The sequence below is a fragment of the Muntiacus reevesi genome, chromosome 2 (genome assembly GCF_963930625.1).
Source record: "Muntiacus reevesi chromosome 2, mMunRee1.1, whole genome shotgun sequence".
Classification (NCBI taxonomy): Eukaryota; Metazoa; Chordata; class Mammalia; order Artiodactyla; family Cervidae; genus Muntiacus; species Muntiacus reevesi.
This window is the reverse complement of record NC_089250.1, coordinates 167,070,849-167,094,136: the sequence shown is the minus strand read 5'-3', so window position 1 is coordinate 167,094,136 and position 23,288 is coordinate 167,070,849. Positions and strand designations below refer to the sequence as shown.

The window sequence follows — 23,288 nt, the reverse complement described above, 5'->3', positions numbered from 1 at the left end:
CAGTTCATAGGATAAAGAGCTGGGATCAGAGTCGATGACAAGCTGATGTGGTCCTGGACTGAACTTACAGGCTTTTAAGGTACAGATTGAGGAGGGTAAGGGACGGCACTGAAACATAGATTAGGCAACTCATAGCTGAAATATTACAATAGTGACTGCACTTTAAGAGCATTCTCTGAGCAAAAGGAAGTCAAAATTTATTTAACACCCAAGCCTTTTTTTTCTAGATTCTTCTCTGTATTTGATGGTTTGGGCTAATCATAGCAAATTCTTCACGGTTGAAACTGTTCTCTGTCTTCACATTTGAACCACTTTGTGAATTTGTGGGATTTTTTTGTTGCACTTACACAGCTCTATCATTTTGACTATCAGCTATCTATTAGTAACATACAAACACAGAATTACTGTACCTTTTATTTTTGTTTATTAAACTTTTTATTTTTATTGGAGTGCAGTTGTTGTGTTAGTTGCAGTGTACGGCAGAGTGATTCAGTTGTACATATGCATGTGTCTGTTGCCACTTACTGGCAAATAGATGGGGAAACAGTGGCTGACTTTATTTTTCTGGGCTCCAAAATCACTGCAGATGGTGATTGCAGCCATGAAATTAAAAGACGCTTACTCCTTGGAAGGAAAGTTATGACCAACCTAGACAGCATATTAAAAAGCAGAGACATTACTTTGCCAACAAAGGTCCAACTAGTCAAGGCTATGGTTTTTACAGTAGTCATGTATGGATGTGAGGGTTGGACTATAAAGAAAGGTGAACACTGAAAAATTGATGCTTTTGAGCTGTGGTGTTGGAGAAGACTCTTGAGAGTCCCTTGGACTGCAAGGAGATCCAACCAGTCCATCCTAAGGGAGATCAGTCCTGGGTGTTCATTGGAAGGACTGATTTTGAAGCTGAAACTCCAATTCTTTGGCCACTTCATGCAAAGAACTGATTCATTTGAAAAGACCCTGATGCTGGGAGGGATTGGGGGCAGGAGGAGAAGGGGATGACAGAGGATTAGGTGGCTGGATGGAATCACCGACTCAATGGACATGGGTTTCGGTGGACTCCGGGAGTTGGTGATGGACAGGGAGGCCTGGTGTGCTGCGGTTCATGGGGTCACAAAGAGTCGGACACAACTGAGTGATTGAACTGAACTGAACTGATTGTTCTTAAAATTCTCTTTCCATTTATGTTGTTACATAATATTGAGCAGAGTTCCCTGTGTGATATGGTAGGTCTTTGTTGGTTATCTATTTTAAATATAGTAATGTGTACACGTCAAGTAACTTTAATATTAAAATATAGTTTTATGTGCCTTTGGCTTTTATCACAGAGTTTGCATTGTATAGATATCGCATCAAATGTGGTCATTTGACGTGTTTCCATGGGGGTTCCAACATAAGCTGTTTATGTGTATGTTTGGAGAAGTGCATTCATACTTAGCTTTTTCCCTCCCTTCATCTGGTATCATACTTTTTGCAGCAGCCAACAAGGGATTTTCAAGTGTAAACCCAACAATGGGTTATAAAGGCTACTCACGATGCTTCTGCAGGCTGTGGTCTGCATCACATAATATTGTTTGCGAATATGGGTATTTTTTCCCCAGTACATACTTGCATTACACAGGTATTTCACACAACACAGTAAAGAATAAATGATCAAGTTTTGTAAAACGATGTGGCTCTGGAGCAGAGTCCCCGAGCAGTGTGAACTCCCTGCGAACCATGCCCCGAGGAAGACAGCGGGACGAACAGGCGTGTGCAGCCCCTACAGAAGGTGTGGGTGGAGGGGGGACAATGGCTTTGCATGGCTTCGAAAACACAGTTCTTTTCAGCAGGATATTTGTAAAGAAGGGACAGGCAGCAACCTACCAAGCATTTTAATGTAAATATGTTCAGGCACACGCGTCCTGGTGGCCCCCACAAGCAGGGGTGGGCATAAGCCTGCTTTTCTCTCCAGCAGCTGCCTTTCATGAGATCTCCCTGCCAGCAGTTTGCATTGTTCACAGCGGACACGGCGTGGAGATTCACAACTCACCCATCGACTGTGTGTGTTTCCCTGTTGCTCTACCCTTCACAGTGGCTTATTTCTGAGCTTTTCTTGTCAGATGAAGAGAGATTAGCTTGCTTTCTCTCTGCTCCACATCCCATAGTTTTGCAGTTTTTCTTTATGAACAGCATCTTTCTAGGATGGGCCAAAAAAATGTACAGGTATGTATATATCTTGGGGGTGAGGGACAGAGTCCTCTCGATTTGTTGAGAAGGGCTTTATAAACATTCCTTTTCTTATTCAGATAACCATGATCGACAGTTTGGATAAGGCTTTTATGAGAAATTCTTTCTTTCAAAAATTCCAATAGAAGAATAGAAATAAATATGTTTTTGTATGTGTATGTTGCTATCAGATATTATGGTAAAATGGAAAGTAGATTGTGAGAATGGGAATGTTTTGCTGGATTGGAAGGCAGAAATATATTCTTAGGGAGAGGAGCAGAGGTGTGATCAATACAAGCAGAAGCGTGGTGTAATCCTTACCGTCAATCACATTAAGTGCCTCCTGCGTGCAGCCTTGGCCAAGTGCTGGTATAAACTATGTCGTTTAATCCTCCCAGCTGATATTACTATGATTTACAAGTGAAGAAACAGGCTCACGGAGGCCAACAACGACTCAGTCACAGTGGTAGTAATTCATGGAGCTTGAATTTGACCCTGATTCTCTTGTGATCCTATTTATTTTTAGAGGGGAAGGTAGCTATAATGGAAAAAAATGAGTTCTAGTTTAGAATAAAGCTAGTGATGGACTTAATTGATCACCTCCTAGCTTTAAAAAAAAATCTTTCCCAAAGTATAATTGATTTACAATGTTGTGTTAGTTTCTGGTTGATGGGTAAGTGATTCAGTTTCATATACAAGCATATATATGTATATTCTTTTTCAGGTTCTTTTCTAAGTTATTACAATATTGAACATAGTTCACATGTATCCCAGTGTTCATTGTGGCACTATTTACGATAGTTGGAACATGAGAAAAACCTAAATGTCCATCGACAGATGAATGGATGTGGATGAAAAATATATATATATATACACACAACTAATATATATGTATACATGTATACAATGTATATATATGCAATGTGTATATATATGTATGTGTGTGTATATGCAATGGCATATTGCTCAGCCATAAAAAGGAATGAAACTGAGTTATTTTAGAGATGCGGATGGACCTAGAGTCCGTCATACAGAGTGAAGTCAGTCAGAAAGAGGAAAATATTGTATACTGATGCATGTATTGGTATACATGCCAGGACTTCCCTGATGGCTCAGATGGTAAAGCGTCTGTCTACAAGGCGGGAGACCTGGGTTCAATCCCTGGGTTGGGAAGATTCCCTGGAGGAGGAAATGGTAACCCACTCCAGTACTCTTGCCTAGAAAATCCCATGGGCGGAGGAGCCTGGTGCAAGCTGCTGTCCATGGGGTCGCAGAGAGTCGGGCACAACTGAGCGACTTCACTTTCACTTTCAGTGGGTGTGTGTGGAATCTAGAAAAATGGTACAGATGAACCTAGCTCCAGGGCGAGAATAGAGCAGCACTGTAGAGACTGGTCGTTTGGGAAGGGGAAGGCGAGGGTGGGACGAATTGGAGGTCAGGTTTACGTCCATACACCACCGTGTGTGAAGCAGACAGCTGGCGGGAGCCTGTGGTAGAGTGCCGGGAGCTCAGCTCGGAGCCCTGTGATGACCCAGAGGGTGGGATGGGAGGTGGGGGGGGGATAGAAACTAACACTGCTGGAAGAGCGATTACACTTCAGTGAAAAAGGTTTTAAAAGTGAGTATAGTTCCCTGGGTATGCCCAGTGTTTCTATTTATAAAGAATTATCAGGGAAACCTTGAATTTAAACTTAATGACCATGCAACAGTTTTTACAGTTCTTTATTTCAGTGCACCTTTAGGTAAGATCCCCTTTTCAGTGTAAGAAAAATCTATATATGTATGCACAATTTTATTTATACAAAATGTCTTCTAGTTAGTAACTCATCTGAAATTGTTTCTGAATGACTCCCCTTGAAATTGTTACTAATAAAAAAATTTTTTTTCAGTAAAGCTTCAGGCATCCTTCTATGACCTTCTATGTCTAGAAGATAATAGAATTTTCATTCTCTTTGGTTCAAAAGGACTTTCCGGGTGGCTCAGACGGTAAGAATCTACCTGTGATGTAGGAGACCGGGTTCAATCCCTGGGTCTGAAAGATCCCCTGGAAGAGGAAATGGCAGCCCACTTCCATGTACTTGCCTGGAGAATTCCATGGACAGAGGAACCTGTTGGGCTACAGTCCATGTGGTTGCAAAGAGTCAGACATGACCGCATGACTAACACTTTCACTTTCTTGGATAAAAATCTTGAAGGTTAGCCGTAGACTGTTTGTACCCCTCTGCTGCGTCTGCTGGCCGTCTTGACACCTCTTTCTCTGTTTTGCCTTTTGTCACGTCAACATTGCTTAGTTGTACAATCCAGGTAAATGATTGTTGGTCCAGTTTCGTATAGCTGTTGTAAGATCATTTACAGGACTGGAGCTTCTCCTTTTTTTTTCCCAGCAGGACAGAGAGGGAGCCCTGAGCCCTTCTGGCTGTCCTTAAAGCCAGAGTCACAGAAGCCCCGGTGAAGGCACAGTGTTGCCATGACCACTTGGAGGCAGCTGGCATTGTCCTAGGAGAAACCCCACACGGGAGCCTCTTAAATGCTGTCACATTTGCCCTCTGTGGTTTAGTTTAAGATGGCTAATCCAGGAATGCTCAAGATAGGCTAAGAATTTGCTGATGACACATTTGTGATAACTCCAGCCTTGTTCTCAGCAAGGAGGAGATTTTCTATGTTGGCCTAAAAATTGTCTGTATTAAGGGTAAATTTAAATATGTAACTTTGTTAACACAACATCACCGACAAAGTAGCTGGTATATTCTGTTGTTCAGTATGTGTGTTTAGTGGCTGAGTCATATTTGACTCTTTGCGACCCCATGCACTGTAGCCCACCAGGTTTTTCTGTCCATGGGGATTCTCCAAACAAGAGTACTGGAGTGGGTTGCCATGCCCTCCTCCAGGGGATCTTCCCAATCCAGGGATCGAACCCAGATCTCCCACATTGCAAGTGGATTCTTTCCGATCTGGGCCACCAAGGAAGTTCAGTATAATAAGGTATTTTCGTTACTCTGAACTTTGGAGTGAAGATCAAGCTTGGCTCACAGGGTAGACTGCCTGAATGTAGCAGAGGACCTGGCATGTAACTGTTTGATGAAGAGATGACTGAGCAGCACTTCTGAATGTCTTGATCAAATGAATCAAACCATTGATCATTGGTTTCGTGCTTTGGATGTATGAGAAAGTAGCACTTGAGGCACCCTGATGTATGTTCAAAATTGACTGAGGCTTCCAGAAGCTTGTAGCCTGGCGAGCACTTTGCCATGAACAGAAATAACCATGCCCCAGGCAAATGTGAGATATAGTGTAAAGTGCAGGGAGAGGATAGCTCTACCTGAGCTGTCAGGCAGGGACTTGAAGGTTAGGAGCATCTCATGGGCCCTCTGGGATGAGGAGGAGTCCTGGAGGACAGAGGAGGCAGCAGAAGAAAAGGCGGGTTCATCCATTCCTGCTATGCTTATTTCTAATCATCCAACCCATATCATCGTCCTGTTTGATTTTAGACCAGAGATTGCGAATTCCAGTACTGCAAGGAGCCAAGCTGGTGTTATAAAAAGCAAAGCTGGCCAGGTGTAAGACAGTAGGTCACCTTTGCCCCTTGGCCGCCGTGTGGAGGTACGGTCGGGCAGGGGGGACTAGAAGAATGAGCAATTGCCCTTCAACTTTAGCCGGTTGTTGCCCTGTGAACTGCAAGCCCAGGGTTGCCATTTGTCTGATACTGTTTTTTTCTCCAAGAAGCAACCCATCCAGATTTGTCTGAGAATTTTCCTGACTCTTAGAGATCAGCAATTCAATCAAATTGACAAGCTGGGTGGCCTGCGCTTTGGTGCCAAACCAATATCAGCTGCAGGCTGAGGGAGGCTCGTGAACTGTCACCCTGCAAAACTGGGTCTGGCACAGCAGTTCTGAAAATGTGGTCCCTGGACCAGCAGCGTCAGTCATCTGACTACTTCTCAGAAATGCAATTGCCAGGCCCCCTCCCAGATCTACTGAATAAGAAACTCGCGGTGGACCCTACAATATGCACTTCCACAAGCCCTCTAGGAGATTTTGATGCTCGCTTACGTTTGAGAATATTTTTTTTACATTTTTAAGTGGCTGGGGGAAAAAAAAATCAAAAGATGGTTGCTATTTCATGATATATAAAATGACATGAAGTTCAAATGTCCCTGTCCATAAATAAAGTTTTATTGGCACATAGCCATGCCCATTCATTTATGTATTGTCTGTGGCTGTTTTTGCCCTGCACCAGCAGAGTTGAGTAGTCCTAGCAAAGACCAAATGGTCCACAAAGCTTAAAATATTTATAGAAAAAAATATGGAAAACTGTGTCTTCTGGGGTACAGAGTCCTGTGCACTCCGTGGAGTGAGTGGCCGCTTGAGTCCCTCTCTGCCCTTCTGTGGCCTCCGTCACAGAGCTGTCATCCATGCCCATGGGGCCATCCTGTCTGGCTCCGCCTCCTAACACTGCCCCTGCGGTCCTCTCCCAGCCCCTGCCAGCCACCTGCATCTGTCCTGCTGTTTCTCCCTCCTGATGCTGAGGCCCAAATGCCTCAAGAAATAGCATGAGAGTCAAGCTATGGGAAAAGCTGGTGACATGTATACTGCAATTTCTGTCTGAAGTTGTGTAATATGAATTCTCTGGTAGCTCTCTACAAGGCCTTTAGCATGAAGTTGTGTAATATGAGTTCCCTTGTAGCTCTCTACAAGGCCTTTAGCATGAAGTTGTGTAATATGAATTCCCTTGTAGCTCTCTACAAGGCCTTTAGCTTGAAGTTGTGTAATATGAATTCCCTTGTAGCTCTCTACAAGGCTTTTAGCATGAAGTTGTGTAATATGAATTCCCTTGTAGCTCTCTACAAGGCTTTTAGCATGAGTTTTCATGGAGCAATTAGGGTGTGTTTCATAAAAAGTTAATAATTAGCTATAACACTGTTTGGGACAGAAAAACTTGTTTGCACTAGGCTTCACTTGGGACAGAATGACTTGATACTGCCTCCGTGATTGACAGCAGGATTGCTTTTTTAAATAGTTTATTATATTCTGCTAATGTTTATTTGAAAGAGATTACAGTGATGTTTTATAAATGGCTCTTAGTCAACATGTGAATGGGATAGTCTCTCTAGAAGACAGCTTGCCTGCAAACAAACTAGCAACTTAAGCTATTAACTTCCACTGACTGACAGTTTCGAAATGGGGTTGTAGGAAAAAATGGTGCATGAATGTTTCCAGACATCAAATTAGTTAGATAAATGAACTTTGAATTGGAAACCAGGCCTTCTAGTTAATAAACACAGTGCGTATTATTTTACGGCTGTGTCTTATAAGACTACGCGAGTTGTTCCAAAAAGCAATGGTCTGTCCTGTTTTCTATTATCATACTATTCCTGGCTATATCAGTAAGCAAACCTTAGAAAGGGTTATCTTCAAAATATTTCACATCAAGATGAAGAGCATTCATGTGTTCCACACTGTGTCCACGTGGGTCTTCCAGAACCTTCCACTCTCTTCTGTAACACTGGTCAGACAGGAAAAAGATCTTCCTTCACATAAAACAAGTGCTACTGAATTCAGTTTCCACTGCTTGATGCTCGAAAATAAGTCTTTCTGGCTTACTTCACTCTGTATGAAAAACAGGTATTGCATGTTAATGCATATATGTGCAATCTAGAGAAATGGTGTAGGTGACCTTATTTGCAAAGCAGAAATAGAGACACAGATGTAGAGAACAAATGTCTGGAAACCAAGAGGGGGAGGGAAGGGATGGAAAGAGTTGGAGACTGGGATTGACATGTATTCCCATGGGACTGACATGTGTAGACTCGATAACTAATGAGAACCTACTGTACAGCGCAGGGAATGCTATGCAATGCTCTGTGGTGACCTAAACGGGAAGGAAATCCACAAAAGAGGGGGATGTATTCATGTGCTCACTCACTCAGTCGTGTCTGACTCTTTGCGACCCCATGGACTGTAGCTTGCCAGACTCTTCTGTCTATGGGATTCTCCAGGCAGGAATATTGGAGTGGATAGCCATTCCCTTCTCCAGGGGATCTTCCCGACCCAGGGATCCAACCTGTGTCTCCTGCATTGCAGGCAGATTCTTTACCAACTGAGGCACCGGGGAAGCCCCTATAAACAGGCCACCAACTAGTGAATATATAAAATTTCTCTTTGAAAACTTGTTAGCATCTTACAGAACTTAGTTTTATTATCCCCATTTAGATCAAAATACAGAAAGCATCAAGGGGTTTCAATTTGGGTAAAAAGCAATAAATAATAGGTGAAATGGTCTTTTGTCACTGTCATTCTGGGAAGTAGCAGTTTCGTTTGTGATTGGATTTCTGTAATGAACACGCATTTCCATCTTGTCGTGCACGGTGGTCTCCAAACAGACACTTCACTCTTTGAACCTCGCAGAATCTTCCTGACGATTTCAGTTTTCTGTTGCTCTTCTACCAAACTGCCACAGCTTAAGTGGCTTGAAACAGTACCCCTTTTTGATCTCTCAGTTCTGAAGGTCACAAGGCGGGTGGCTGAGTTGGATTTCCTGCTTTGCATCTCACTAGGTTAAAATCAAGGCTTTCTCCGAGCTGCCCTTCTTGATGGCGACATCAGGGAGGGTCTGTCCTGCTCAATTGAGATGCTGGCAGAAGTCAGCTTTGGAGGTTTGTCGGGCTCAGATCACTGTATTCTCACTGGCTGAAGGTGAAGGGCCACTCCTAGCTTCTTGAGGCCTCTGCTTCCATGGCTTGCAAAACCCTTGCTCCATCTTGAAAGTGAGCTAAACAGTCAGACTCTCCTGTACATCTGTCCAACCCCAGCAGTGAAAGTTACCTCTGCTTTTTAGGACCCTCATGAGTATGCTGGGCCCATCTGAATAAACCAGGATAATATCTCCCTGTGCCTCTTTACACATCTATGAGGCCCCTTTTTGCAGGGAAGATCACATATTCACAGGTTAGAACATCTGCGGTGGTGGTTTAGTCACTAAGTCGTGTCCAACTCTTGCGACCCCATGGACTATACCCCACCGGACTCCTGTGTCCATAGGATTCCCCAGGCAAGAATACTGGAGCGGGTTGCCATTTCCTTCTCAAGGAGATCTTCCCCACCCAGGGATCAAACTCAGGTCTCCTGCATTGCAGGTGATCTCTTGCATTGCAAGCAGATTTTTTATGGACTGAGCCACCAGAGAAGCCCCTCGAACATCTTTGGGGGCCCGTTTTTCTGCCAACCACACTGTTAGGCAGGATTGTTATCCCCAGAGAGGACAGCAGAGAGGCCACCAGCAGTCCCTCAGCCTGAGTGGCAGCACCCGGCCTGTCTGTGGACATATTTCTGGCCTGAGCCTCTTCCACGTACAGTCTTCCAAATGGGAAAACACTGTTTTCAAGATGAAATAGTTCTTTATTAGGTGAGAGTATTGCTTCTTTGCATTCAAAGGCAGAGGCGCTGTTACCTATTTCTTCCTAAACATCCAACTTAAGACGGCCATAGGCATCACTTTGCCCCTAGGACCCAATCCTTTGGCCACCTGATGTGAAGAGCTGACTCATTGACCCGGATGCTGGGAAAGATTGAAGGCAGGAGGAGAAGGGGACGACAGAGGATGAGGTGGTTGGATGGCATCACCGACTCGATGGACATGAGTTTGTGCAAGCTCCAGGAGTTGGTGATGGACAGGGAGGCCTGGCGTGCTGCAGTCCACGGGGTCGCAAAGAGTCAGGCACAACTTAGTGATTTAACAACAAGGCATCACTCAGGGGCTCAGTGACCTTCTTCCTGGCTGTTGGAGGGAGTCTGAAGATGCTGGGGTGAACCCCGGCCCAGGCACCCAGCCAAGGCCTTCTTCTCACACAGCATGCCGCATCACAAGCCCCATTTTTGTGGTGCAGCCTCACTGACAACGAACATTCAGGAGGTGCTGGTCCCTCGTGTGTGCAGGGTGACAGGCCCATGGCACTCGGGCTGCGGGTGGTCTTTTAAATGATCAAGTGCCTGGTTGATGGGAAAATCCATCGTAGCCATTGGCCTCCTGCCCCAGGCGTCCTGATGTTGCTGAGCCATCAGCAGGCAGTCAGGCAGAGCTTGAGTTTGTCCGTCCCTCCTGATAATGGAGATGTCTGAAGCAGGGGGTGGGAAGGGAGGGCAGCGGAGGTCTGGGGATCAGCCCACAGACTGCTGGGATCTGACGTCAGGGGCCCATTTCAGCAGCACCATCTCACCGCACTGTTTAGCTCCCAAGCCACTGTGTCACCACGAGGTGGTCAGGGTCCAGCCGCCAAGCCCAGAGCAGTTACGAACAGTTAAGCAGCAGAACAGACTGTCCTCAAGTCCCTCCCACCCTGACACCCCCCCCCCCCCGGCACGGTGCTGATTTCTATCTCTGCAGCCCCTCTCCCATCACCTTGTAATTGACATTGCTCTGCGTTGAGCTCATCCACTCTTCCTCTTGTTGCACACTCTCTGCCCTCTGCTCCCATTTGGATTCTTTATCACTAAGGTCCCAAGAAACTGAGCAGGAGAGCAGGCATCCTCTCCAGTGACCCGAAGGGGCCAGGAGCCAGACTGGGAACTGGCAGTCACTGGCTGTCTCAGCCAGCCCCGAGTGTGAGTGGTCCAGCTCCCAGCCTCCTCTCAGCAGGGGAGCAGAACCCTCTATGGCCTGGTTCCCGCCTCACTAGGAAGGGGTCCTCTATGCAGCCACTTGCATCTGTGGGATGCGTGCCTCTGGGAGTGAATTTTCCCCAAGTTCACCTTTGCATTGGATTGAGGAGAGGTGGTAACATAAGAATTGAAATTTAGATGGGTTATGTTTGAGAAACCTGCATCATGGTGCTTTCCAGATTGCTTTCTGTTAAGTCAGGCTTTGGGCTCCTCTTACAACCCAACAGTAAACAGATGACCGTTTTCCACTCAGAATCTGCCATTGTCCTTAGATGTCCTTAGATGTCCTTAGATTGTCCTCAGAGCATGAGGAACTGTAATCCTGTAGTGTACAGATGCATGGAGACAGAATAGTGCTATTTCAATGAATTAATGAGACTTTAAGATGCTCTGATTCTGTCAGTTCAGTCAGTTCAGTCGTGTTCGACTCTGTGAGCCAGTGGACTGCAGCACGCCTGGCTTCCCTGTCCTTCACCAACTCCCAGAGCTTGCACAAACTCATGTCCCTCAAGTTGGTGATACCAGCCAACCATCTCATCCTCTGTCGCTCCCTTCTCCTGCCTTCAATCTTTCCCAGCATGGGGCCCTTTCCAATGAGCTGGTTCTTTGCATCTGGTGGCCAAAGTATTGGAGTTTCAGCTTCAACATCAGCCTTTGCCAATGAATATTTAGGACTAGTTTCCTTTAGGATTGACTGGTTTGATCTCCTTGCAGACTCTCAAGAGTCTTCTCCAGCACTACAATTCAAAAGCATCAGTTCTTTGGCACTCAGCTTTCTTTATGGTCCTACTCGTGATTCATACGTGACTACTGGAAAAAACTATAGATTTGACTAGGTGGACCTTTGTTGGCAAAGTAATGAATGCCTCTGCTTTTTAATATATTGACTATGTTTGTCATAGCTTTTCTTCCAAGGAGCAAGCATCTTTTAATTTCATGGCTGCAGTCACCGTCTACAGTAATTTTGGAGCCCAAGAAAATAAAGTCTCTCACTGTTTCCATTGTTTCCCCATCTACTTCCTATGAAGTGATGGGGAGCAGATGCCATGATCTTCATTTTCTGAATGTTGAGTTTTAAACCAGTTTTTTCACTCTTTTCTTTGACCTTTATCAAGAGGCTCTTTAGTTCCTCTTTGGTTTCTGCCATAAGAGTGGTGTCATTTGCATATCTGAGGTTATTGATATTTCTCCTTGCAATCTTGATTCCTGCTTGTCCGGCATTTTGCATTAGCTTTCCTCATAGCTCAGTCAGTAGAGAATCTGCCTGCAATGCAGGAGACCCCAGTTTGATTCCTGGGTTGGGAGGATCCCCTGGAGAAGGAAATAGCAACCCACTCCATTATTCTTGCCTGGAGAATCGCATGAACAGAGGAGCCTGGCAGACTACAGTCCATGGGGGTCTCAAGAGTAAGACATGACTTAGCAACTAAAACACCACTACCAACTCTACATATAAGTTAAGTAAGCAGGGTGACAATATACAGCCTTGACATACTCCTTTCCCAACTTGGAATCAGTCTGTTGTTCTATGTCCAGTTCTAACTGTTGCTTCTTGACCTGCATATAGATTTCTCAGGAGGCAGGTAACATGGTCAGGGATTCCCATCTCTTTAAGAATTTTCTACAGTTTGTTGTGATCCACACAGTCAAAGGCTTTAGCATAGTCAACGAAGCAGAGGTAGATGTTTTTCTGGAATTCTCTTGCTTTTTCTATAATTCAATGGTTGTTGGCAATTTGACCTCTGGTTCCTCTGCCTTTTCTAAATCCAGCTTGAACATCTGAAACTTCTCAGTTCATGTACTGTTGAAGCCTAGCTTGGAGATTTTGAGCATTACTTTGCTAGCTTGGAAGATGAGTGCAATTGTGTGGTAGTTTGAACATTCTTTGGCATTGCCTTTCTTTGGGATTGGAATGAAAACTGACCTTTTCCAGTCCTGTGGTCATTGCTGAGTTTTCCAAATTTGCTGGCATATTGAGTGCAACAGTTTAACAGCATCATCTTTTAAGATTTGAAATAGCTAAGCTGGAATTCCATCACCTCCACTAGTTTTGTTTGTAGTGATGCTTCTTAACGCCCACTTGACTTCCCATTCCAGGATGTCTGGCTCTAGGTGAGTGATCACACCATCATGATTATCTGGGTCATGAAGATCTTTTTTGTACAGTTCTTCTGTGTGTTCTTGCCACCTCTTCTTAATGTCTTCTGCTTCTGTTAGGTCCATACCATTTCTTACAGGCCAGTATTTTCTTGAAATGTTCCCTTGGTATCTCTAATTTTCTTGAAGATATCTCCAGTCTTTCTCATTCTATTGTTTTACTCTATTTCTTTTCATTGATCTCTATTTCTTCAAGATGCACTGGCTAGAGTAGTCAAAAATGGAAATCTGAAATGCTGCAAATTTAAGCATTAGTGTCCTGCCAGTAGCAACAGCATAAAGAACTTGAAATAAGAACATTACACATGCCAAAGGACAAATGGTTTTGCCTTTTTTTGGTGGGAAAGGAGAAGTGGGCTGGAAACCTGTGAACCCACTGTGCAGAGCAATACAGTAAGAAAAAAAACAGTGTAAAAAATAACCTCATATTTTAACACAAAAACAGCTTCAAGCTACATTCTATATCTTTCAAAAGCACTTCTTACCTGAGGATAACATGCGCCATTCTGCACATTTTAACAAGAGGTTTGCTAATGTCCTTTTCCCATCAGAGAATAGTATCAGTGACTCATGAATAAACATTAGCATCATTTACGTAATAACGAAAAGTCTCCAAGCCAGGGACGCCCATCATGGTGCTGCGGTGCCCTCATCCTTACTGTGTTATTCTCCAGTTAATTCAGTTTTGTCCTCTCTCAACTCCATGATGCTCATATCTTCCTGACTGTGGAACCACTGCACTAATATTAAAGCGGTAATCAAGATTGCCTCTAAATATTCATAGCAATAAATGACTCCCTCGTGCCCTATGAGTGCCAGACCTACAGCCTGAAGCATTTATTTAGTGCCAGGGAGGGATTTAGTTATTTCAGAGTCCCTGGAATGCAATATTTTAATATTTTTGTTCTGCTTGAAAAATTAGGTTCCTGTGAGCTTCTGGTATCAGTGGTGGAGGTAAATGACTTTGGCTCTGACTGATTATCGTCCTTGCAAGGATAACCTAGACGTGGTGATGGGTGTGTATTTGGCTGTGGTCCCCACTTCTGATTTTTAATGCCGTTCCCTTCCTTTCTGCAGGCACTCTCACCTTATTTCCACTTAATGGTCAGGTTAAGATTTTTCTAAGTCATTGAAAGTTGGCTATTATTTGAAGACATAGAAACATTAAGGAGATGGTGCAGTGTATCATTCCATTCATCAGAGGGGAAAAAAAATCATAAGCATTCCTTCATTCCTAGAAATCTACTTTTGTTGACTTGGGATATTTTGTAGCCATCAAGGATGAAACAATTTAAATCCAGGTTTCGGTGAGCCCCCAGTTACACAAATTAAAGAATAGCAGCCTAACATTTTAGAGTGAAACATGAAATTAGATCATTTTTAAGATCCCTTTATTGATGTTATAATATTTTTCATAAGTAACACATAGCAGAGAAAATAATTTACATTGCTGTAGGATATCATTTAAGAGGTTATTGTGAATAAAAATGCTATTAACACAGACTAAACAAAAACAACTCAGCAAATAATAATGAGAAGAAAAATACTATAGCTAATTTTAAAAAATCACTTTTAAAACGTGTGTTTATATTTCCAGGTAAGAGGGATGTGCTGGACAAGTGCATTGTGGGAGACTTCAGAAAAAGTACAGGGCAGATGAGGGTCCCAGTGACAGGCAGTGGGGTCCAGCCAGAGCTTTACTTTGTAGACCTGCCTGGGCAAGCCATTTGGGAGAGCCAGCCTAAACTCATTTCCACAAGGAACTTACAAGGAGAGCAGCCTCAGAAGAAACTAAATGTGCCCTTGGTCCTGGGCTTCTAGCTTCCAGAACTGTGCAAAAATGAATTCTTGTTAGTTAATCTACCCAGTCTGTGATACTTTGTCTTGGCAACCTTAGCAAGTGAATACAGGGTGGCTTCTAGGATTCTGGAAATATTTTGACTTTTCAATTGGGTGGTAGGTACCCTGGTGATTATTTTATTGTTGTTTTTTAAATTATACTTTTATATAAATTGTATATTTTATATATTCGCTTGGATATACTTTCCCCAATTAAAAAATAGAATTATAATGACTGTCAAGACATTTCTAGCATAGTGATAAGCATTTAATTGTTTTATTCAGCAAATACAGTTCTTTGAGCTTTCATAAGATATGGTTTTATTAGGGCAATCAATATGTCATTTTTAAAAATGAATGCTGTATTTAACCAGTACTAGTTCATCATCTCCTATGTCTATAAATCAAAAGGAAATGGGATGAATACATGATTTTAAACTAAAAAATCTTTAGCAAGGAGTGGTTTTTCGTTAAAATAGCTCTCTGTTTAGCTTCTCCATCGAATTTGCCTATACAGGCAAATCAGGTCTCAACTAAAACATACAGATAAAGCTCTTTCTACCTCCCTGGGGAAAAATGTATTCATTTGAAATATGTTGACATTACAGCATTCTAATAGCTCCTGTAGGTACTTTATGTGGAATTAGTACAAATGTTTGGTTTAAGTTAGCTGAATTTTTCAGGAAGTCAAGAGGATGCTGCAAATATTTAATTTTTATTTACAAATGTAATTGTCAGTATTTGTCTTTAAAATAATTAGGTGTGAGAAAAGAGAAAAATATAAAATAGTGATGTATGCCATATCTTAGGCAAACACAATTTGTAATTAAAGTAATTATTTTCACACATATATATAAAATAGACAAACATATGCTGCTTGGACACATCTTGACAGAACATTGAGATGTATTTTTGTTCTACTCTTTTGTTGCAAGAGTAATTAATGATCTTGTTTTTCTAAGATATAATTAATGAGTACAAATTGTAGACCTTGGAGAGAACTCTCTGTATGTGTTTGTAATTAAATCCCAGTGTCAGGAAGTATGGGTAAATTTAGGTAAAAGTCCTTGTGGCAGACTCGAAAGCAAATCCAGGGCTGAGAAACACTTTTTTTGTCTGCTCTATTAAAATCAAAGGAAGTTATGCGTGTTTAGGAATATTGAGTTTAAAAGTTCAGCAAATGCTCAGAAATCCATACAATTCTTAGAAACACCAGGGAGTATCAAAATATAACAAGTAGGAAGTGTGGTTTTTCTAGATCACTGATGTTTGTATCGTCATTAGAATGAATCCATAGAAAACAAGGTCTGGGCTTCCCCGGTGGCTCAGTGGTAGAAAGTCCACCTGTCAATGCAGGAGACACGGCTTTGGTCCCTGCTCCGGGAAGATCCCACACGCCACGGGGCAGCTAGGCCTCTGACAGCTACGGAGCCCGCGTTCTCCAGCCCTGAGCCCACGAGTAGCAGCTGCTGAAGCCCCAGGCGCCCTGCAGCCGGTGCCACAAGAGAAGCCACCACGGTGAGAAACCCGGGCATCGCAAGCAGGGCATAGCCCCACTCGCCCAAGCTGGAGGAAAGCCCACATAGCAAGCAAGACCCAGCAGTCAGAAATAAACAAGTAAATACAATTATTTAAACAAATAAGATCTGTTTAAACCCAAATATAATACTTAAGTAGTTTATGTATATGAATATCCACCAGTTTAACTCTCAAGCTTAAGTAACTACTTAAAAAATAATGTCACCCATCAATTAATTGAGAAGAGCTTTCTTTAAAAAAAAAATAACAACTTATGCTGGCACTTAGTTTTATCCCCCAAAAGCACCAATTTTCAAAATAGTGTAGTACTCGGGCAGCTATTGGATGATGCAAGTTTCAGGCCTTTATTACTGACTCAGGGGTGCGCAGTGAAGATGGAAATTTATGTGAACCCTGTGAAAATAAATGTTCCACATCTGAGCTGTATAGCAGGGATAACCAGTAGCTCCGTGCTGCTTTAGAGTCTTGAAATGTGTTCAGTGCGACTGATGAACTGATTTTTAATTTTGATGTCGCTTTAATTAATTTAAATTTAACTAGCCATATGTGGCTAATGGTTACCATATTAGATATGGGAAATTACAAAAAGACATTCCAAGGGCTGCCCTAAAATATAGTCAATAGTGTCTCACCCTTTGTGGCTCTCCCTGGTTATATGGCATTAGTTAATTCAAGTTATATATTATCCCCAAACTTGTGTGACCTTCTGTTGTGGGTTCTATTTCAATTTTGTTTCATCTAAACTCACTATTTTAATGTTAGTTATTGGAACTTATTATACAATCCATTTATCTCTTATGAGCATGTGATTCTTCATAGACAAGCTGAAATGCTGTCTTGAAAAAAGTCCCTTGAACTTTGGAGTTATAATTTTGTCATTCAGTCGCTAAATTGTGCCTGACTCAGCAATCCCATGGACTGCAGCATGCCAGGCCTCTGACCACTGTCTCCTGGAGTTTGCTCAAATTCATGTCCATTGCGTCGGGGATGCTATCTAACCATCTCATCCTCTGCTGCCCCCTTCTCTTTTTGGATATAATATATTCTTATTGAATAATAATAGTTATAATAGTGTCTTTCAAATATGGAATGTTAGAGAATTATGTCTAAACTTATTCCCCTTTTGTTGAAGCATGAATCCAGAAGAACTTATAAAGGCAGACAAAACCAATACCCTGAAGTCAGCAGCAGTAATTTAATGTGGGTGATGATGTTTGAACAAGATTGAAATTTCACGTGCAGCACCAGGGCAAGACCGCCTGGGAGGAGCTGGTGATCTTGCGTTCACGTTCTCAGTTCTGTCCTGACCCATCTCTCCTCCACTGTGATCTTTTTAAGTCGCTAAGCAGCCTTCGTTTCCTCAGTGGGCTATGATGGCATTTTGTCCTTCCTTACCTTGGCTGCTTCCCTGGTGGCTCTGATGGTAAAGAATCTGCCTGCAATGCAGGAGATCCAGGTTCAATCCCTGGGTTGGGAAGATCCCCTGGAGAATGAAATGGCAACCCACTCTGGTGTTCTTACCTAGAGAATTCCCTGGACAGAGGAACCTGGCGGGTACGATCCGTGGGGTCACAACAAGTCAGACATGACTGAGTGGCTCTACTTTCTTTCTACTTTACCTTGGTTGCATCATTTGTGAATTAACTCATCCTCTGCCCTTCTCCCATCCACCTGGACAGCGGGCAGTACTGCCTGGCCTGAGCTGAGCACACCAACTATGGTGAGCTGAGTCAGGGCGTGGTCATGCTGGGTGAACTCTCTCTCCAGCTCCTCAGAATGAAAGCACAACATTCACTTTTCAAAATCAACATTAAACATTTTAGAAATGCCAGATGGACATGTGATGCCTCCAATTGAAATATGTTAGCTGCGGGGACAGAGGGAGTTGGAGTTTGACCACCCATCCCCAGAATCAGGGGATTTTACATCTGAGGATGTAATAGGCAGGGAAGCAAGGAAGAGGCTTTGTAGAATAACTATGGGATGGCAAATAGATTTTGACTTGGGTAAGGATGTTGCATCACTGACTTGGGCTCATCGAGAGGGATGTGACATGTTCAACCACCCTGGTTTAGATGGGGGCTAACCTGGGAGAGGGATGTGGATTTAGGGACAGTACTGCACGGCTGTATTCTCCAGGAGGGGCAAGAAACTTGTTGGGATTTCTGGGGCAGAACAGTGAATATAGATGCCTGCCCCCCACTGACAGACCGGCAAGCACAGACTAGGGTTTCTTGGGACCCAGAAGCAAGGTGGAGGAAGGTGTCTGCCTAGCAAGAAGGAGAAGATGTAGAGCTGTTGGCCCTATTCATTCATTGATTCTTTTCTTCACCAAATGTTAACTGAGCTTCTGTTATTTGTCTGGCACCATGGAGGATAAGGAAGGGGACAGAGGATGAGATGCTTAAATGGCATCAACAAATTGACGGCCATGGATTTGAGCAAACTCGGGGAGATCGTGAAGGACAGGGAAGCCTGGCGTGCTGCAGTCCGTGGACTACGAATGAGTCAGACACGACTGAGTGACTGAACAACCAAACAACAAAAGGGACATAATAAACAGGTGGACCCACAAATCAACATACTGAATTATAATGAGTAGGAAGGGAGTTCTTCCTTCCAGGGAGGGAGGGGGCAGGAGACTGGAAGAAAGAAGACCTGGGGAGAGGTGGGTGTCATTAGACCGGGGAGTGAGGTAAGGCTTCTTTGGATCCTTGATATTTAAGCTGATTCTGGGTAGCTGGAGAAAGCATCCCAGGCAGAGGGAATGTTGCCTCAGAGCTGCCAAGCAGCCTGGTGTGTTGGAGGAGCTGGCAAAGTCAGTGTGGCTGGAGCTGGGTGAGCCAGGGGGAGAGCAATGCAGGTGGGTGTGGAGGGCCAGGAGGGCGTGTAGGCACGTAGGCACTATAGTCCACGTTAAAGGGTGAAAAACAGTGAACAGTATGGAGGTTTCTCAAAACCTGAAAAGAAAGTTACCATATGGCCCAGCAGTTCCACTCCTGGGCATATACCACCCCCCAAAAAAACAAAAACACAAATTCAAAAAAACAGATGCACTCCAATGTTTATAGCCACATTACTTACAAAGGCAAGATATGGGAGCAACCTAAGTGTCCATCAATAGATGAGTGGAGAATGGATGGATATACACAATGGAATACTACTCAGTCATAAAAAGGAATGAAAACTTTGCTATTTACAGCAACATGGATGGGTTTGGAGGGTAAATACTGTATGATATCACTTATATATGGAATCTAAAAAAATACAACAAGTTAGTGAATACAGAAAAAAAGAGTAGACTCATAGATACAGAAAACAAATTAGTGGTTTGCAGTGGGGAGAGGCCATATGGGGAAGGGAATTAAAGGTACAAACTATTAGGTATAGTATAAGCTACAAGGATAGAGAATATAGCCAGTATTTTTACAATAACTATAAATGGAATATAACCTTTAAAAATTGTGAATCAGTATGTTGTACACCTGTAACTTATATAATATTTTATATCAACTATGATTAAGTAAAATTTTTTTGAAAAAAAATTCGCATATTATCATCAGCGTGCTGAGATGTCAATGTACTATCATCCATAAGGGTAGATGGATGAGGCTGTGATTTTTAAAATATCCTTGACCTGCCATTGAGGAGTGAATGGGAGGAAAGCTCAGGTAGGTATAGAGGGACTTGGATTAGAGGGTTTTGCAGCTTCCAGGAGGTTCGAATCAGAGCAGGGTGTGGAGATGTCAGACCTGGACCACAGGAATTGTGCTTTGGAGGGTGACTCAACAGGACCTTTTCACGGATTGGATGGAGTTGTTGAGGAAGACAGACTCCAAATTTCTGACATGAACCGTTGGGGAAAATGCAAGTGTCTTTGCTGGAAACAGAGAAACCAAAGAAGGAATAAATTATGAGTCAAGAAGGACCCGAAGCCTACGTGGCCCACGGAAAGGTGAACAGAGGCCAGGAATTCCGGGTCATTACTATCTGGGAGAGTGATGCATTTTCCAGACTCATCCTGCTTGTTTGGTCTCCTCTACTCAAGGTCTCAGAATGGTCCCAGGAAGAAGTGCATTTTTCTCTCTCTCCACTGACTGTGTCTACAGAGAATAGTCAGATATTGGCATGTCAAAGTGAAATGATTTTCAACTGACTTCTCTTATTTGTCTTTCAGAATCACCCAGGAGCGTTGAGTTTGCGAATACAACTGACGAGCAAAGAACTGATCGTGAACCTGGAAAGAAATGAGTAAGTCGGGTTAGTTCATGTTTCTGGCCAGACAGGAGAAAGTTTCGACACGGAGACTGGAAGGTGCTGTGTACCTGAGGTTGGCATTTAGAGACGCAGAACTGAATGTGTGGATTTATAATCCAGATTCGGATTTGAGGCTGGAATTAGCTTCAAAAAATGATCCAATGGAAAAATAAAGAATTTTATCACTCTGAAAAAGAACTTTCTAGCTCAGCAGGTTTTTCTCATAGTCCCGATGTTTCTTTTTTCAGAGCCTGACTTTTCAAGGATAGAATTTAAGCATCCTCTGTTCTGTTCCAATAACTGTTCCATAATTAGTTGACTTTTGGCAATTCCTGGGTTATATAAGGAGAAACAACTTCAAATGGGTTGAAGCTCTTTTTTTCCTTGGGAAATACCAAGAGTTTATTTTATCTTTCAGAGCTTGTCTCCAGTGTTATGAAGTATTTATTTTATCTTTTTATTTTAAAATTTGGCCCCCATTTTTTTTGCAAAATTACATAAATTTCCAGAAAATGGTATTATATTTTTTTTTCTGAAGCACATGGATGTTATTACATATTTTGTGTGCCTTCCCTGGAGAAAACTGTGGCTGCTTCAGGGCATAAGTGAAAACAACAGCTCATATTTTGTCACCCTTTACAGTCTGTGGCTCTCTCCATGGGCTCCTCAGATCTAAAGGACCCCCCACTATCCTATTTGATTAGTACCAAAGAAGAATCAAGCTCCCCTAATAAGCAATCTGTATTTAAAGAGATAAATCAAGTTCCCAGGTCTTGCTTGATCCAAAATGGGAGTTTCTCGCTTTCAGAGTGACTGGTTCCTGTCTCTTGCCCATCAGCGAAATGCTGAGTTTTCGTTGAAATGACAGTATAGGTAAGACAGCTTCGTTGAAATGAGTTCTGCCAGAGATATTGCATCACAGAAATCTGACTTAGCATCTCTGTGTAAATGAATGAGATCACTTACTTACATCAGTGCTTTGGTTTGAGGGTCCTTAGCAAATCAGACGAACGGGTTCGTGAATGGCCAGTTCTCACATTCAGTATCTGACACCGTGGTCCACTGCAATTATAAACAAATAGATAAATTTTAAAGTACAGGTGAATATATATTACAGATACATGTATTTCAAATGAATATATGTAGAATAGCACAGTCTCCTTCTTAGGATGTGCAGCCTGCCTCCTGGCATTTTGTGAGCAGTATATGATGAGATTTTAGCTTTTCTTGTGACTTGGTGATCTTAATAAAGAAGTTCAGTCACACATCTTGGGTAATCAGGGGGTTGAATGGAAACCTGAATATTGCTTTTGGTATGTCTCTCAGCAAATTAAATACTGTCATGCTCTTTTTTTCATATACAAATATCATAGGACATTTAAATTTTTGTGCCTACTCTTTGAATGTGGTTTTGAAAATATCACAATGGACAGAACTAGGTATTCCTTGAAAGAGCAAAAGAAAATAAGGCCTTTGGTGGTGACGTATACCTTGATGGGGTTTTAGGATTGGCAGCTGGACTTGGGAAGTGTCTTTGCTGCAACTATTCTTCTTATTAGCCTGGTGGAGGATTGTGGTAAGTGGCAACAGTGAGACTGAGCCTGCACCTTTGCATGATGTTAGGGCTGCAGGTATAGGAACAGAAATTGACTTAATAAAAACCTCAAGTTAGTTTTCACTCTAAAAGGAGTATGTATCCAATGCAAACAAAAAAAATGGAAAACTATAGGGGAAAAAAAATCAAGAGCCACCCCAAAATACCCCTAGTACCAAACATAACCCTGGTTAGTACTTTGGTGGATGTTTGTATAGATTTATTTTTCTTATAAATGAGTCTCTATCTCTTTTGTCTTCCTAGTTGATATCATAGTCTGTGTGTAATCTGATACTCTTCTTCATTTAGCCTTCTAATGGAAGTCCTTTCCCATAAAGAAATGAATTTCTCACAGCCCATCTGGTTTTGAGTCTGTTAAAGTGACTTGATAGCCTTCTTCATGGTTCCCTTTGAAAATTATTTACCTTCCATTAAGGCAGGTACAATAGTCCATGCTTACGATGACAGAGTGGCTAATTTTTATAAAAGAACTTTTTAAAGGTGCCTTAATTTGCTCACTGCCAATTCTGGGCCTATCACAAGATAATCTCAAAATTAGAAAAACTGTAAACATAAAACTTTCTCTTCTTGATTTGTTTCTTTTCCAAACTTCACTGTCAAAGTATGTTTAGAAGAGTATATGGAGATAGCTTTTGTGCCCCTATGACATTGTATAGGGCTTCCCAGGGGCTCTAGTGGCAAAGAACCCCCTGCTAATGCAGGAGATGTAAGAGATGCAGGTTCAGTCTCTGGGTCAGGAAGATCCCTTGGAGGAGGCCATGGCAACCCACTCCAGTATTCTTGCCTGGAAAATCCTGTGTTCAGAGGAGCCTGGCAGGCTACAGTCCATAGGGTCACACAGAGTCAGACACAACTGAAGCAACTTAGCACGCATGACATTGTACAGCTTGATTTTAATTACACTACTTATTACTAACTGTGGAGATTTCATTTTGTTAAGAATAGCCTTTTCAAAACTAGATCATGGGAATGTGAATATTTTATTAATAATCCATTTCCCTCCAAATATTTCAGTATAA

General features: G+C 42.6%; 1 protein-coding gene across 2 annotated transcripts in view; it reads left to right on the top strand.

Annotated features, from left to right (window-relative positions):
- The window catches only part of ADAM12 (ADAM metallopeptidase domain 12), a 383,818-nt gene that overhangs the window by 91,828 nt on the left and 268,702 nt on the right, over nt 1-23,288 (top strand). For both annotated transcript variants that reach the window (XR_010661569.1, XM_065923533.1), the window contains exon 3: nt 20,575-20,648. Coding sequence is in view for 1 of the 2 variants with exons in the window: in XM_065923533.1 (XP_065779605.1) it covers nt 20,575-20,648 (74 nt within the window). In the remaining variant the exon portion in view is untranslated. The remainder of the gene's footprint in view (nt 1-20,574; nt 20,649-23,288) is intronic.